This window comes from Budorcas taxicolor, chromosome 11 (genome assembly GCF_023091745.1).
Source record: "Budorcas taxicolor isolate Tak-1 chromosome 11, Takin1.1, whole genome shotgun sequence".
Lineage (NCBI taxonomy): Eukaryota > Metazoa > Chordata > Mammalia > Artiodactyla > Bovidae > Budorcas > Budorcas taxicolor.
The window spans coordinates 35,438,901-35,454,902 of NC_068920.1; the positions used below are offsets into that span (position 1 = coordinate 35,438,901).

The window sequence follows — 16,002 nt, forward strand, 5'->3', positions numbered from 1 at the left end:
CAGTACTCTTGCCTGGAAAATCCCATGGAAGGAGGAGCCTGGTGGGCTGCATGCAGTCCCTGGAGTCAATAAGAGTTGGACTCGACTGAGCCACTTCACTTTCACTTTTCACTTTCATGCACTGGAGAAGGAAATGGCAACCCACTCCAGTGTTCTTGCCTGGAGAATCCCAGGGATGGGGGAGCCTGGCAGGCTGCCGTCTTTGGGGTCGCACAGCGTTGGACACGACTGAAGCGACTTAGCAGCAGCAACAGCAGCATGTATCACCTCAGTTATTCTTAATAAAAATCCTCTCAAGTGTTCTTATCCTCTGTTTGACGTGATAGAGGTTTTGCTTTGAATTGAAAGCATTAAACAGGACAAAGCCACAGTGAAAGCAGCGTTTAAGGAAGATGGTCCAGGCGTTGTGAATTGAGGTAGAGGGACCTGGGAGGTCCAGTTTGGAGGGTCCAGCTTTTTCTTCCTGTTACTCCCTCCCTGTTTCCTCTGCTGTGAGGGTAAGATGCTGCTGCTGCTGCTGCTTGGCCACTTCAGTCGTGTCTGACTCTGTGTGACCCTATGAACTGTAGCTTGCCAAAATCCTCCATCCATGGGATTCTCCAGGCAAGAGTACTAGAGTGGGTTGCCATGCCCTCCCCCAGGGTATCTTCCCCGCCCAGGGATTGAACCCTGGTCTCCTGCATTGCAGGCAGATTCTTTATGGCTGAGCCACCAGGGTAAGATAATGTCCTGCAACTTTCCATTAGCATCAGTTTTTCAACCTGTTACCACATTTAACTTTCATTTTGTTAAGCTCTTTACTCTTTTTTTGCATGTTGTTTGGTTCCTGGAGGACTGAGACTTCCAGAAAACAAAACAAAACAACCCCCTCCCCCTCGTCACCATTAGCTAGTATTTTGACTCTGGAATTGACTTACTTTTAAAATGTAAGTGTTTGTTTAAGAATGAATTAATGCAAGAGGTTACTATTACTTCCCTAGCTTGCGTATGCATAAAATAAGTGAATGAGACAGCAGGGGGGTAGAATAGTGGTGATTTTATAGATTGTCCTTTTTTTGCAAGTTGGGATGATGGCGGGTCTCTCAGAAGATCCTTAATTCTCCAAGTTTTAACACAGCAAAGCAATTGTATGTAAGCAAAAATGATAGTCATTTTCTTTTCATTTTGTTTTTATAAAGCTATGCTGCTCCAACCAAAATTGAAGATGTGTTTAATGTCTGAGCACTTTTGAAAGGATCGATTTCAGCAAGATGACTGGCTCTCTGATCTCTCTGACAAGTATCAAAATACTACTTTTGGCAGGTCGGTGAATGTGTTTTGAAGAGATTTTAAGGAGACCACAACAGGTTACCTTGAGAACTAGTTTATTGATACTTAAATATTATTGGGAAAGGTTGAAGGCAGGAGGAGAAGGGGACAACAGAAGATGAGACGGTTGGATGGCATCACTGACTCAGTGGACATGAGTTTGAGCAAGCTCTGGGAGTTGGTGATGGACTCGAAAGCCTGGCGTGCTGCAGTCCATGGGGTCACAAAGAGTCAGACATGACTGAGCGACTGAACTGAACTGAACTGAAATATTATTGGGGATGACCTATTAGTGTCTCCTCCAAGACTGAATTTTCTCTGCTTAATAATTTTTTTCTGTTTGTTGGTTGAGGTTGTACATTAAACAGTTATAAATACATAGTTTAATTTTTAACAGCCAGAGGAAGTTGCTGTTATAGTCTAGAGCTTTTAATAATAACATAATCTTCTTTTTATAACTCTTTTTTGAGCCATACAATGCAGTTATTTTTAGATTTTATTACTTATCTTCCCAAAGGAAGGCTTAGCTTGTCTTAGCAATGAACGGCTGACTAAAATTTTCTTTTCTGAAATTGTGTCTCTACTTTTCTCAGCTAATTCGGTTATCCTCTGTATCTTCTTGGGGGCTTCCCAGGTGGTGCTAGAGGTAAGGAATATGCTTGCCAATGCAGGAGATGCAGGAGACACAGGTTCAATCCCTGGGTCAGGAAGATCCCCTGGAAAAAGAAATGGCAACCCACTCCAGTATTCTTGCCTGGAAAACCCCATGGACAGAGGAACCTGGGCCGCAGTCCATAGGGTCGCAAAGAGTCAGACATGACTGGAGCAACTGAGTGCTCATGCCTCTAATATAGCTTTGAGGGCGAGTGTGAGCTGATCTGGCCAGAGCGCCACCAATGATTGTGTTCTTGTGAATGGGTCTTTACGGTTAGCGCAAGTTCATGTTCACAACCTAGAGTGAGGCCAGACAAACAGAAATGTCAGAGTTTGGAGCGGAGAAACGTTTATTGCAGGGCTGTGCAAGGAGAATGATAGCTCATCCCCTGGGGGAAAAAACACACACACAAACAAGCCTGAGTTCTCTGAAGGATTTTAGCAAAGCCATTATAAAAGTCAGGTGCGAGTTGGGGGGTCATTGGGTCAGCTCGCACAATTCTGACTGATGGTGGTGAGGTAACCAGGTGCTGTCACAGAGGTTAACATTATCAGTCCTCAGGCTCTCGAAGGCCTGGGGCTCTGTGCTCAGGCTCATCGAGTAGTTAACACCTTCCGTTTGGTGGGGGATTTTCATATTTGCAGAGCAATTTAGGAAATGCGAATCAAATACTGTAATCCTGATGCCGCAGAGAGGAGGTAAAGCAGAGGCTATGGGGAAAAGCCTATTGACGACCCCTGTCCCCCACCTCCCGGGAAGGCCCCATGGGTCCTACTCAGTTACATCATCACTCTTGTGCACTGCTGCTGCTGCTGCTAAGTCACTTCAGTCGTGTCCGACTCTGTGCGACCCCATAGACGGCAGCCTGCCAGGCTCCCCTGTCCCTGGGATTCTCCAGGCAAGAACACTGGAGTGGGTTGCCATTTCCTTCTCCAATGCATGAAAGTGAAAAGTGAAAGTGAAGTCACTCAGTCCTGTCCGACTCTTAACGACCCCATGGACTGCAGCCCACCAGGCTCCTCCATCCATGGGATTTTCCAGGCAAGAGTACTGGAGTGGGGTGCCATTGCCTTCTCCCTTGTGCACTGAGCCACCTGCATATATGTACATGGATGCCTTGGGTTTGCCAGAGTTGGCGTGGCCTCGATGATCCTTTAACTTTTCTAATACAGAAAAGTGTTTTGTAGGCTTCAGTGGGGAGCTGATTTTTGCTGGCTTTACCTCGGACAAGGAATGTCCATCCAGGAGCACCCTCAAAGATGAGGCATTGATAACGTCATACTCAGCCTACAGTCTGTATGGGAGAACCCAGTTTAGCCTAGTGTGCAAGTCTATAGTGGGTTTTTTTTTTTTTTTTTAATTCCAGTACTGATTGATGATTCACTGCTTCTCTGAGCAGGCAAAGCAAAAATTTGGAGCATTTTGTATTTGGGGAGTCATTCTGATAATGTATTCAAAAGAGGATGGCGTACCGAGTAGGAGGATTGAAATAGAGACAGCTTCTAAAAGTTTCTGGGAAGTGGAAATATTGGAAATAAGTGGTAACTGTAAAATGACCTGATGAATAAAGAATTCGCCTGCAATGCAGGAGACGCAGGAGACACAGGTTCGATGCTTGGGTCAGGAAGATCCCGTAGAGGAGGGCATGGCAACCCACTCTAGTATTCTTGCTTGGGAAATCCCTTGGGTAGAGGAACCTGGTGGGCTACCGTCCCTGGGGTCACAAAGAGTCGGATGTGACTGAGCGAGTAAGCACACACACACACAGAAAACATGCCCTGCTGATTCACGAGTGAGTAAGAGGGAAGACGCATCTCAGATTCCATTAGGGGCCAAGTGTATCCTTGAGGCTTCCTCCAAGGGAAGTGGAAATTCAGGATAGTCTTGGTGAACACTGGGTTTCTGGGTGTCTAGGATCAGTCAGAACTTTTCCTAAAATGGGAGCTTTGAAGGTGTGATTCTCCAGACTGAAAGCACAGATGACGCTTTGTCAGAAATGCAAATTCTTGGGCTTTACCCAGACCTACTGAAGCAGAAGCTCTGGGGGTGGGGCCGTTGTTCTGGGCTGTATCAAGCCCGACTGGTGATTCTGAGGAATGCTAAAAGGAAGCTGGGGGACTGAATTTGCACACTGAAGCCAGTGTCTCTCCTATTCACTTACAGTGCCTTGTCTGAATATCCACATTGAACCTGAAGAAGGTAGCCTCGCAGGGGGGACATGGATCACAGTCATTTTTGATGGTAGGTTTTGGTCTTGCCAAATGCAAGTTTCTCATTTACTGATCTAGAGAATCCTAAAGGATGTGAGTCTCTGGTTTTCTTCTTGTCTAAGGACAGATGTAAAAGAGGTCCTGAAGGGGGATGGACCTACTGAGCACCCTCTCTGTTACTATTAACTATTAATAGGTGCCCACTTGCTAATGTCACATCACACCATTCCGTGTCTGGGTCCGTTTCCTTATTCTGAGCTGTGGAGTGGACTCAAGGAACCCTGATGAGATGATAGACATGTAGCCTAGAACTTGGCAATGTGGCCCCAGAACCTTGGTTATCTATCTTCCTTGCTGATAATCCTGCATGCTCAGTGTCTCCATCTTACTCCACGATAAAGAGTAACTTTCAGGGTTGGAGAATTCTTTCCTGAATTTAGATGGATGGACCTGAAATGAGAATTTTTTAAAAAGTAAAGTCATAAATGAGAACACTCATTCATATGGCACTCAGAAATGCCTTTGGAAATAAGGAGCCTTTGAATTTTGGGTAAACTCAGTGCCTCCCACTGCCCCCTTGTGGCGTGTTTTTGTATTGCCCACTGTGGGTTACAGCTCCTTTCAGCCTGAGACTCCCCTCTGTGCCTTGTGTTCAGGTTTGGAGCTGGGTCTTCTTCATCCCGCCAATGGCTCTCAACTGGAGATCCACCTGGTGAATGTGGCTCTGCCCACGCTGCCCAGCATCCCCTGTGACGTCTCCCCTGTCTTCCTGGATGTTCCAGCTGTGATGTGCAGGACCAGGTACCCGGGACTGGGAAGGCCAGTTGGGATGAATACTTTCTTCATCTCTGTAGCTTTTGGTGGTGAATTAGAGCAACTTCTGCAGTGACTGCATTTACCAACATAGTTCCCTATCAGGGCTTAATGAGGATGAGATATGGGAAAGGATGAGACTATGGGAAAGATTTTTGAGAATTTTACAATATTTGTAAGGAGGAGTTGGATTATGTTTTCAGTTGCTGATTTTTTTGCAAGGCTTCTATTGCTATTCAGATTTTAATAAGTGAGGCTATTTTACCATCTTCTTCCCTGATGGCTCAGATGATAAAGAATCTGCCTGCAGTGCGGGAGACCCGGGTTCAGTCCCTGAGTCAGGAAGATCCCCTGGAGAAGGGAATGGAAACCCACTCCAGAATTCTTGCCTGGAAAATTCCATGGCCAGAGAAGCCTGGCAGGCTACAGTCCACGGGGTCGCAAAGGGTCAGACACGACTGAGCAACTTTCACTTTTGGAGTAGGCATAATTGTAATGACTGTACATTAACTAAAAACCATTTAGAAAGGAAATTCACCTTAGTCTTTAGTTTCTTTGCTGAGTTCGATGTGATGTTTACAGGATTCCAGATTTTCTATCGTCCTACTTAAGTTCTCATTGGCCACCAAAGTTTACACTCGTTCATTCTTTCTTTAACATCTTAGACATGCTGCCTGAAAGTGGACCATTCTTTAGAGAAAAGGAGATTATTATGTCCTTTTGTTTTCTGTTTCCTCTTTCAGGAAAGCTCCCCCTCCTCTATCTCTGCCTATTGAACCAACCATACTGCACACACTCCCTCGCCCCTAACAGCCAACTGAGTATCATCTTTCCCTTCCTTCACAGGGGGACAGACAAGTAGGAAGTGAAATCCAGGCTACGAGGAAGGAGCGTGTTCTAGGAATTCATCAACGTGATGTGGGTGTTTGTGTGTGTGTTACACACTTTTTTGCGCAATTCATCATCCTTGAGGGAGGACCTTTTTGTAATTTACACAAAGGGACAATATGCATAGCCTTAGTGGCCCAGTTTCCTCAGCTTTTTGTTTCTCCTGACACTGTGGCAGCTGCTCACTTTTCAGATTCATCCTCATGAAACTAAGTGCTTTGAGGACAGAGGATGTGATCAACTCATCCTTGTAGTCCTTATGATGCTGAGCACAATATCTTGCTAGTAGAAGATGCTCAATAGATATTTCTTACACTGAAGTTCCTTATAGCATTGCTATAGGGAGAGATGATTTCCGTAGGTTATATAATATTTTAGGGGATAGAGTTCTTGCAAGAACTTGCTATGAAATAAGTCAAAACTCAATTTGTATGTTCTGTTTTCTCAACCGCAACATACTAATGACTTTAACATGCACCATTGACTTTATATCACCATTTTAGAAGAAAAGAAATACAACCCTCTTAAATGTACTCTGATTGGGAGATGAATATCAAATTAAATTAGCACTCAAATGTGGGAAAATAATCAATGAAATACTGTTATTATCATAAAAAGACATGTCTGAGTTTGCAAAATTTGGCACTGGAGCGTCTAAATCAGCACTGCCCAACCAAAATATAATGCGAGCCACAGAGAAAACTTAACATTTTCTAGTAGTCAGTTAAAAAATTTGAAAGAAAGAGGTGAGATTAATTTTAATGATGCATGTTATTTAGCTCAACATAGCCGAAACACTGTCATTTTGCATGTAATCAACATGTAAATTTAATAAGACTTTGCGTACAAAGTCTTCAAAACCCAGTGTGTATTTTACCTTAATAGAATATCTTAATTGGTACTACCGCAATTCTTTTTTTGATAAATATTTTACTTATTTATTGATTTAGGGCTGCGCTGGTCTTTGTTGATGTGTGCAGGCTCTCTAGTTTCGGGGAGCAGGGACCACCCTCTAGTTGCTGTGCACGGGCTTCTCATTGTGGCGGCTTCTCCTGTTGCAGAGCGCAGGCTCTAGGGTGTGTGGGGTCAACTGTGGCACACAGACTCAGGTGCACGGCAGCATGTGGAATCTTCCTGGAGCAGGGCTTGAACCCCTGTCCCCTGTATTGGCAGCCGGATTCTTAACCTCTGACCCACCTGGGAAGTCTGGGACTAGCCACTATTCAAGTGCTCAATAATCACATATGGCTAATGGCTAGCACATTGGACAGTGAAGATTTAAAGATTTAGAGTAATGTTAAAGATTTTAGGAGAAGTTTTGGAGGGGAGACACTTCTAAAATCTAACTCGTGTTCATCATATTCTCCTCTCACAAAAATCAGACTGAATGGCGGCCTCAAAAAGGCAAAGAAATCACTGTGATCTTCATGAAAAGAGGAGAGGAGGTCTAGGACTCTCTGGGGGATACGGGGAGTGTTTATGAGCTGCTGGAATAAGTGTTAAGTCAAGAGATTTGGCAACATGTAAAATCAATGCCTTTTATCAGAAAGAGCTTCGGACTCAGGTCCTACTTTGCCCTTCACATTGGTGTTTACTTACCCGTTAATCCATTAATATGTGGTTGTTGTTTAGTTGCCAAGTCGTGTCTGATTCTTTGTGACCCCATGGACTGTAGGCTGCCAGACTCCTCTGTCCGTGGGATTTCCCAGGCAAGAATACTGGAGTCGGTTGCCATTTCCTCCTCCAGGACATCTTCCCCAAGCCAGGGATCAAACCTGAATCTCCTGCAGTGGCAGGAGGATTCTTTACCACTGAGTCACTTGGGAATCCCCTCTATATGGAACTCATTATTTTTTAACTGGAAACTAGAGTAGATTATCTATCAAAGTCCCTTCCAACTCTTTACAGGACAGAATTTTTAAAATCTCAGGTCCTTTCAATAAAAGATTCATAACTTATTTTGCTGAAGGATCCGATCTTTAAAGTCTAGTGAATGGGTAGGGGAGGTAAAAAGTGAAATACAGGAATCCTGGGTTAGCTCTGCTTCACAGGTGCAGAGGGCTTCCCAGATAGCTCAGCTAGTAGAGAATCTGCCTGCAACGCAGGGGACCCTGGTTTGATTCCTGGGTTGAGCAGTTCCCCTGGAAAATGGACAGGCTACCCACGCCAGTATTCTTGGGCTTCCCTGGTGGCTCAACTGGTAAAGAATCTGCCTGCAATGCGGGAGATCTGGTTTGATCCCTGGGTTGGGAAGATCCCCTGGAGAAGGGCATGGCAACTCATTCCCGTATTGTTGCTTGGAGAATTCCGTGGACAGAGGAGCCTGGTGGGCTGCCACTCATGGGGTCCTGAAGTGTTAGACATGACTGATTGACTAAGAACACACACACACAGGTGCAGGAAGGACATTTGAAGTAGTGAAGTTGGACTGGCAGCTTTGGCAATTCACGTTTTTAAAAAAATAATTTTATTTATTATTTATTTTTAATTAGAATATAATTGCTTTACAACGTTGTGTTAGTTTCTGCTGTACAACAATGTGAATCAGCTATAAGTATACACGTGTCCCCTCTCTCTTGAGCCTCCCTCCCGTCCCCTTATCCCACCCCTCCAGGTCATCACAGAGCAGCGCTGAGCTCCCTGTGCTCTCCAGCAGCTTCCACTAGCTGTCTATTTCACACGTGGTAGTGCTCCCCTCTCAGTTCATCCCACCCTCTCCTTCCCCACCAGGTCCACAAATCCGTTCTCTACATCCGTGTCTCTATTCCTGTCCTGCAAATAGGTTCATCAGTGCTATTTTTCTAGGCTCCACGTATATGCGTTAATATACGATATTTGTTTTTCTCTTTTCTGACTTACTTCATTTTGTATGACAGACTCTTTATTCATCTACATTGCTACAAATGACTCAGTTTCATCCCTCTTTATCGCAGAGTGATATTCCATTGTATCTGTGTACCACGTCTTAATCCATTCATCCGTCGATGGCAATTCATGGGTGATTCATACGGATTTCCACTTTCTGCCCTCAGATCTCTGCTGCCTGAAGCACAGGAGGGTGTGTACTCCCTGGAAGTGCAGGCTGGGGGACAGGTGGTAGGCAGCCCACATCCAGGACCACGAGACAGCTGCACTTTCAAGGTGGGTTCCAAGGAGGGAGGAAAGTGTGTTTGCCTGATCTGAGGGTGTGCTTACATTGTTGACAAGCAAGTTACATCTCAGCTAGGGAGTCTGTCTGCTTTGCCAGGATGAGAGTACAGGTAGATGATATTCATGGGGTTTCTGAGACTATCTTAAGAAAGTAAAGATAGAGCGTGTGAATGTCAGGATCTTGCTAAGTGCTTTATACTCATTAACTTATTACAGCAATTTTATGGGGTAGTTTTTTATTATCCTGCTTTTACAGATGAGAAACCTGGGACTCAGGGAGATTAAATAATTTGGCCATGTCGTCCAGTTCATAAATTGTAGAGCCAGGATTTGAACCTGCATCTAAATCCTCATTTAAATGGAAGCCCATAGAGGAGCCTCAAAGATTACCATTGGGCATCAGTGGTTCATCTTACAGAGATCAATCATTTGGAGTGTCAGCGTGGTGAAGGGACTCAGGGACCCAAGTTGTACCTTCCTCTCTGCTTCACGGTTGATTTCTGCTTCTCTTTCCAATCCTAAACCAAAAGGGCGTTGGCTGCTGCAATTCTCCTTCAAGCTCAGAGACAGCCAAAAGCAACCAGGGCAGGTGGGGTGGGGGTGGTTGGGGGAGAGAGAGTGAGAGAGCGTTTATGAGCCAATGCCTGGGCTTATTTTAGAGGTTCCATATGCATTAATTTTACGTTGGGGCTTAATGTTGTTTAGTCTACTGCCCATTTCAGAGCGGTTTTATTAATACACTAAAATAATCTCTGAAAGCATAGGTTCTAGACTTTCTATAATGGGCAGTGGTTCAGCAGGGCCCCTTGCCATGGTTGTACTTCCCACAAGGAGCCTCCATTTAAAAGAGGGTTCCTAAGAGCACAGTTTAGTTATTAATTAATGCTCCTTTACAACAAGTCTTCGTTTTCTAAATTCATCTCTCATACGATCTGCCTTTTAATATAGGCAATTCATCTTTAGAATTTGCCATCAATTCACATTTAGCAACTTGTTTCTCCCTCCAAGGGAATCTTGTTTTCCAGAATTTTGCTTCTGCACATATGGGGCAGAAAGAAAAAAATTATTCTTTTTTATTAAGACTCACACCGCCACCTCTACAGTGTCTCAATGAATAAAAAGAAGAGAGATGGCCGGGCATGGTCCTTAATCACCATGCTGTTTTTGGTTTTGATGGCCTTTCACCCCAGATAATAGTTTTCCTACTGATTAAAAGATTAGGAAGGAGAGAGAGGGGAAAGAAAAGAAACACTTCCTAAAATCACACATTAAAGATAGCAAGTCCTTCAGTGGTTCCCCGAACTCGGTAAGTTGATGAAAAATCACCAGGGGATGCAGTTAATGAGAGGCATTCTGAGCTGAAGGAAACCCAGTGTCTGCCTTTGTTTGGGGACTGGGGCTAGGGGAACCGTGTGTATTAAAAATTAATTCCACCTCGCCAGTCCACTCCAAAGAGCCTGCTGCAGGCACTGACGAGTTAGAACAGCTCACAGAAGGTTTATCAAGCAGCTGGTGGCTCGGCTTTGTCACTCTCATCCTCTGCTTCTCAGCTCCCCATCTTGCTGCTGCCGACCCTCCTTGGGCTCAGGGATCAGCATGAGGAAAGCTGGATTTGGAAGCTCATTAATTTTTCACTCTGTCACGTCTCTAGCTTGGTGGGTGACCAGAGGCCTGTTTCTCGTAAAAACGTACTGCTCTATGTCATGTCAGCTCACAGAGAAATCACAAGTGAAGCCCTCTCCGAGGTTTCCCTCTGAGCCTGCTCCACCACCCTGAGGACCTGGGAGGGGTGATCAAGCTTTCTTTCCGCTGCTCTTCTGGAGGAAGGCATACAGCTGAAGGGTAGACCTTGTATTTTAAGCTGGAAGTTGACAGGTGTGTTTTCTTGTGTGGTTTGGACTTGGTTGTTTCATCTGCCTCCGTTTCTAACATCTGGGAGATGGGGCAGTAACCACTGCTCTATTTCACGAAGCTCCCATGATAAAGTCCCAGTGGGCATGACAGTGGTCTGAAAGGTGTCCTGGCGGGAGGTGGAGGTCTGGGTTCGGGAGGAGGCTGGGAGAGAGGGAGTGTACGTTTGGCAAGTGTGTGTGGAGCTGTGTTAATCTTCATCCTTCAGTGCCATCAGAGACAGCTCCCAGCCTGTGAAGTCACAGCATTCTTCTTTTGACCCCCAGACTGTGCATATTTTCTGTGCACTCTTTTCTGACCTTTTCCGTTAGGAAGGGAGGAAACTAACCTTGATGACAGACTGCACAGATGTGTGAATCAATATGTAAAGCCCGCACTTGCCAAGACACCGTCAATGTCTGTTGATTCACGATGTCTGATGAGGGCTGGTGATTAACACCGGAGTTACTCTTTAGTGGCCTTCTCCCTGGGAAGGAGGACTCCTGGGGTGCTGGAAGCTGACCAAGTGAAACAATTCGCTGTCTTGGCTTTGCAGATGGGAGGTACAGTAGGTTTGGGGAGGGAAGGTGGTCTAGGTGTGTGTAAGAGATGGGGGTGAGGGTAGCAGGATGGGGAGACTGGGTCTCCTCCTGGGTGAATCATTAGCATGGGGCTCAAACCGCGGCCAGGGCAGTCCATCCTAATGACTCTCTGTTTATTCCCAGTCTCCCTGACTGTGAAATGCTGTAATCTGGGACTAACCCAGAGGATGATAGGTGATATGGGATTCCTGGAATGGTCTCCTTTTCTCCTTTGCTTCCGGGCAGTGTGTCAGTTGTCTCAGATGGGGCCTCTCCATGCATTCACAAAAATGTAAATGTTTGCTTATACCAGGCTGTGCCCAGGGATACAACCAATGACTTAGGCCTTGCCCCTGCCTCTCTGGAACTTATAGTTAGCACATGATGTGCTTCAGGGGGTGACTTGAGTGCCATGACCAGGCTCCCCCTGCCTCTCCCATCCACGCTGGTCTCCTCCTTGGAGAATAATGTTGCTTCTCATTCGTTGCGTCATGTTTTCCCCCCAACAGGCACCTTCCATTTTCCTGAACAAATCTCCCTTGGGTATCTTTCAAACTTCTAATTTTTGTAGCTTACTAATCCCTACCAAGGTGCTGGCTGATAATAATTAAAGTTGCAATCCTTTCCATTTAAATAAGCAAATTATTGTCCAGAAAAGTTAAAAAAAAAAATACTTCAAGATCCCAAGATATCAAGTTGCAATAATGGAATTAAAAGGTTGGTATTTTGAAGCGTGGCTTGCCTACCTTTCCTTTGGTAAAACATGCTCCTGGGATGACCGGTGGGCTGGTAGAAACAGACTTGCCCAGGTGTGAGTGATAATGGTGCTGGGGAGACAGATGACCTTGTCAGGTTCCCTCGACCTCGTCTATGGAAGAACTATGACAACATCTATTGTCTCTGCTTCACAGAAATATCATGAAAATGGAAAGAAGTAGAAGTGATTTGAGGAAATACAGCAACTTGCTTCCATAGATGAATGGTCTGTGAGGAATGGCAGGCTTCTTGTGTGTGGTGTTGTGCTATTCTGATGAAATGCTTACTGTGATAACTCTTTCTAAACAGTTTTCCAGGGCACAGACACCAATTGTTTACCAAGTTAATCCACCCAGTGGAGTTCCAGGTAAGAAATCTATTAAGAAAGGAGTAAATAGGAATCTCTTTAACAAAGCTATGGTAAACCCTTCGACCCTGGTAGATGGTCTCTATAAACAGGAAAATCTTACCGCTTCTCTGATGTTGTTTTGAAGGTGAGTGTCAACCCCTGGTTTACTTTAAACCTGGTTTGGTTTCACCTCTGGGCACTTATGCTCTATGACGCCACTGATAATCAAAGGAATCCTTACATGAAAAGAGAGACCAGCAAAACCAAACCAGGTGTTGCTGGAGAATGGAGAAAATAGGCATCATCATCACTCCTAAGTTTATAATCATCCACATACTAGCAAACCTTTATTGACCCTCTCTGGGAGCCAGGATCTGTTCTAAGCTTTTGGTTTGTATTATCTCATTAGATCCTCATAACACCTAGTGCTATAAGAACTATTATTAGTTCCATTATGGAGATGAGAAAATGAGGTACCAAAAAGTTAAGTAATTTGTCTAAAGGCATACCCCTAACGAGTGGTCAAGCTGAGGTCTGGACCCAGACAGAGTCTAGAGTGACCCCATGTACCTTACATTGATTGTATTTTGTATTGAGCTGAGTTGGGTGCCACTTGGAAGGCCATTAACTCTGGTCCTTATCCTGGGAGTTTGTTTATGAGCTAGAGAGCACACCGATATGCAGAGACCAAGAGCACAGAAAAGAAGAGAGAGAATGCTGGTGGGGTCGAGGCTGGACGTAAAAGAAAGGGGCGCAACTAAGACCTGCCAAACCTGCTTTAAAACTAACAGTGAACAGAGCTAGGATTACATACAATTTGCAGTCTGATTCTTGACAAATTCCTACATCTATTTTAGGTTTTTCATTTGTTCAGGGATTCCAGATGGTATAAGTATGGGGATACAAGTTCTTCAATTTTTATTTGTGACTGGGTCTCAACACATGAACTGATGTAGTTTCAAATGGCTCAAGAATGTCGAAATGAATATCTGAGTCACTGAGAAGTGTTTGTACTTTTTGGTGCATCTGTACAGACACACAGATATATGTGTTTTTTAAATTACATCCTGAAGAATATGAATTTGGCATTATTAGTGCACATTATTCAATAATCAAGACATGATCATGTTTTATTAAAAAGAGATGTGACCTGTGAAAGTCACACGCCGTCATTTGGCTCCCCCTGTTTGGACGATAGAAGCCTTGTTAGGATGAGGGATGAGGAGGGAGCCTGTTGTGAGCGGTGTGACGCAGGGAATCAGCTGGCACTCAGATTAATCAAGGCCATTTCTCCCACCCAGTTTGAGTTCTTCACACTGTCTTCTCCACCTTCGGGGAGAACTGGTTGGAGTGCTCCCTCTGGGCAGGATCCACACGGCTGCATCTTCAAAATCACTTTCCAGACGATTACTCTCATTTCCTTTGGGAAGCCTGCCCAGAGTAGCAGCCGCGGAGATGGGGGAGGTAGCGGGGACAGCAGAGATATTTTGTGAGCAGTTGATTTCCTATATGTGGTTAACAGTCCTCCACTGTGACGTGGAATCCACCCCCTACCTCCCCCAGCACATGGTCTGGCTTAGCCATTTGTCAGCTGCTGTTGGGCTTCTTTGTTTAGAAATAAAACAAAAACGCACGGGAATTCCTAGTTTCTATAACCTCCTATTCGTTTTTAAAATGGTGCCCATCAGTTGTAGAAATCATGCCTGCCAAAGCCAGGAAACTGATCATTTAGCCCTGATGAAATGAAGGTGAGTTATTTTGCTAGATGGGACAGCAGTGGAGACCTTCAGACTCTATGTGCTGTGTTGTGATTAGTCACTCAGTCACGTCCAATTCTTTGCAACCCCATGGACTGTAGCCCACTGGCCTCCCCACAGGGCACCTCTGTCCACTGTGATTCTCCAGGCAAGAATGCTGAAGTGGGTTGCCATACCCTCCTCCAGGGGATCTTCCCAACCCAGGGACTGAACCCAGGTCTCCTGCATTGCAGGCAGATTCTTCACTGTCTGAGTCACCAGGGAAACCCAAGAATACTGGAGTGGGTAACTTATCCCTTCTCCAGGGGATCTTCCCGACCGAGAAACTGAACCAGGTTCTCCTGCATTGCAGGCAGATTCTTTACCAGCCGAGATACCGGGGAAGCCCTAGGCTTCCGCCAACCCCATGACCTTTGTCTAAGTCTACTAACTTCCCACTCATTGTACTCATTCCCTGATCAAGTGCCTGCCGTACTTCCTGGAAGTTTTCCATTGTTTTCGGACCAGTCATCCAATGACTGCAGCTAAAATCACTTCCTATTAATAAAACATATGCACAGCATGTCAGGAAGCATTACTTCTTGGTCATATTCTTTTTTGGCCTTAAGTGTAGCCATGAAGAAATTCAAAGTCCTCTGAAGTCAGTGGCCTCATGAGCCCTATAGGTGCCCTTCCCTCTTCTAATTTTGAGGTTTTGTCTAGTTAACCACCTCTCTTATCTCTTAGCATTGTGATACTGGAAGATGACAGCCTCAATGGTTAAATTCTATCATTATTTGAAGGCATACTCTTGCAGGTTGTGGGATTGTGTGGTGAACTTGAACTGCATTGCCTTGCTATGCTATGTTTGCTTCAAACCTTGCTTCATGCATTTCCACAGATCTAAATCTAGGTGCTTTTCAACTGGAGGAAGTCAGCTCAAGTAGCAGCTGGTATGGGCCCCAGAATGTTTCTGAGAAGGGGCTGTTCTAGATTTCTTTCCCAGGTCCTCTGAGCAGAGAAGTTGGGGGTAGTGCTGAGAGTGCCCTTGATGAAAAGGGTTGTTGATGCCTGCTCCCCTATTCCTACAAACTCAAAAGAGGCGAGTATCAGGGAAAAGCTTGCTACCCAATGGGAATCTCTGCAGATTGCCTAGAGGAGACCCAGCCGAGAAAGTCATGCATTCATCAGTGAGCAAGGCAGTGCGGACTGCCTGTGGATCCCCATTTGCCTGATGTTTGAACATGAGTATTTTTGTTGAATGAATAACATGTGCAGTGGCTCATTCTTTAAGCCAGGGCTCTGTTGCTCTCTCATGTCCTTCTTTCTGACTTCCTACCCCATTGGTTCATCCGTGACATTTATCTTTCGTACTCTGAGATACAGAAAAAAGTTTAGTATTTTTGAATATCCATCCAGATCGTGTGATGTGAGCCTTCTCTTACCACATGTGTCCAGAGGAAAGTCACATGGAACACTCCCAAAGAATATTATTCTTAAATCTCGTGTAGGTGAGTGGTCTATACACAGCCAAGAGAGGGGAGCAAGGCAGTGTATTTCAGCAGGCCCCTCCCTCCCTTCCTCCATCCCTCCCTCCCGGGGACTGAGGAAGCCCTGCTATTTCTTCTGTTCCATACCTACGTGATACAGTCTGCACTGGCAATGG

The 16,002-nt window shown here is 45.1% G+C and overlaps 1 protein-coding gene across 1 annotated transcript in view; it reads left to right on the forward strand.

Moving 5' to 3' along the window:
* The first annotated feature begins 1,250 nt into the window (after nt 1-1,250).
* PKHD1 (PKHD1 ciliary IPT domain containing fibrocystin/polyductin) overlaps nt 1,251-16,002 on the forward strand; it is a 448,252-nt gene continuing 433,500 nt past the window's right edge. The window contains exons 1-5 of the mRNA XM_052647828.1: nt 1,251-1,302; nt 4,127-4,204; nt 4,830-4,974; nt 8,907-9,015; nt 12,561-12,618. Coding sequence (XP_052503788.1) covers nt 1,251-1,302; nt 4,127-4,204; nt 4,830-4,974; nt 8,907-9,015; nt 12,561-12,618 — 442 coding nt within the window. The remainder of the gene's footprint in view (nt 1,303-4,126; nt 4,205-4,829; nt 4,975-8,906; nt 9,016-12,560; nt 12,619-16,002) is intronic.